Source organism: Egretta garzetta, unplaced genomic scaffold (genome assembly GCF_000687185.1).
Source record: "Egretta garzetta isolate BGI_Z169 unplaced genomic scaffold, ASM68718v1 scaffold431, whole genome shotgun sequence".
In the NCBI taxonomy this organism is placed as follows: Eukaryota; Metazoa; Chordata; class Aves; order Pelecaniformes; family Ardeidae; genus Egretta; species Egretta garzetta.
The window spans coordinates 98,994-100,017 of NW_009258677.1; the positions used below are offsets into that span (position 1 = coordinate 98,994).

Sequence of the window (1,024 nt, forward strand, 5' to 3'; positions counted from 1 at the left end):
TTGGCGTCACCCCACCCCCCCCCATTGAGGCGTTGGCGTCACCCCCCCTTGAGGCGTTGGCACCTCAGAGAGGATCTCCCCTTCTTGGCGCAGGTCGCAACACCTTGCAGCTACGACCCCGAAAAGCTACACCCCCAATTCTGGGTGTAGTTCACCCTGGTTTGGGGTTCCCCCACCCACCTCGGCGATGATTTTCTCCAGCTCCCGGTTCTCCTTCTCCAACAGCCGGGATTTTTCCTCCTCGTTGTTGTTGGTGGACGAGCCCGTCTTCATGGTGTCCTGCTGCTCCGACTGCCACTCGCCTCGGGTGATGAGGCGGCGCATCTGCAATGGTCCCCGCTTGTCAAAGCTGTGTCCCACGCCCCCCCCCAAGGCAACACCCGCACCCAACTGTCCCCTCTGCCGACTGTCATCTCCAACTTCATGACCCTACTGGAGAAGAAACCTCCACATCTACAGAGGCGACACCTTGACCCTACATGGGAGGACGTAGGACAACTGTTCCTCCCAACCCCAAAAGAAGCACCCGGACCCCACCAACCCTTCCCCACCAGCACCTTGGGGACGAAGAGGACGACCAAGGTGATGTAGGAGGAGAAGACGACAGCCAACGAGGCAAAGGCGAAGGCCGCGTCCTGTTGGCTGCTGAGGATCATGGTGACGGGCGCTGTGATGAGGCAGAGGACCTGCAGGGGAGGAAGGGGACGGTTTTGGGGGGGTCACCATATGGAATGTGGGGGGATGAAGATGAGGGGGGTGGGCACAGCCACCCCGGCTTACCGCCACGTTGTAGATGGCCATGCCCACCGCTCGGTGGTCATTGATCTTCTCCGTGGACACGCTCTTGGTCTCGTATGCCAGGAAGATGCCCAGCAGCAGCAGCAACCCCTTGAAGCCGTAAAATATCCCTGGGGCAGGGGGGATGGGACACAACCATGGGTGGTCAGACAGGGCCTCCCCAACCTGGCCCCCATGGGTGCCCCCCCTTGCCTCTCTGCACTGTACCTGTGCCCCCAACCCTGCT

At 61.2% G+C, this 1,024-nt stretch overlaps 1 protein-coding gene across 1 annotated transcript in view; it reads right to left on the minus strand.

The window, feature by feature from the left end:
* Window positions 1–1,024, minus strand: part of GABBR1 (gamma-aminobutyric acid type B receptor subunit 1) — a 17,287-nt gene that overhangs the window by 2,254 nt on the left and 14,009 nt on the right. Inside the window, exons 13-15 of the mRNA XM_035888661.1 lie at window positions 781–908; window positions 558–686; window positions 181–324 (exon numbers count right to left, since the gene is read on the minus strand). Coding sequence (XP_035744554.1) covers window positions 181–324; window positions 558–686; window positions 781–908 — 401 coding nt within the window. The remainder of the gene's footprint in view (window positions 1–180; window positions 325–557; window positions 687–780; window positions 909–1,024) is intronic.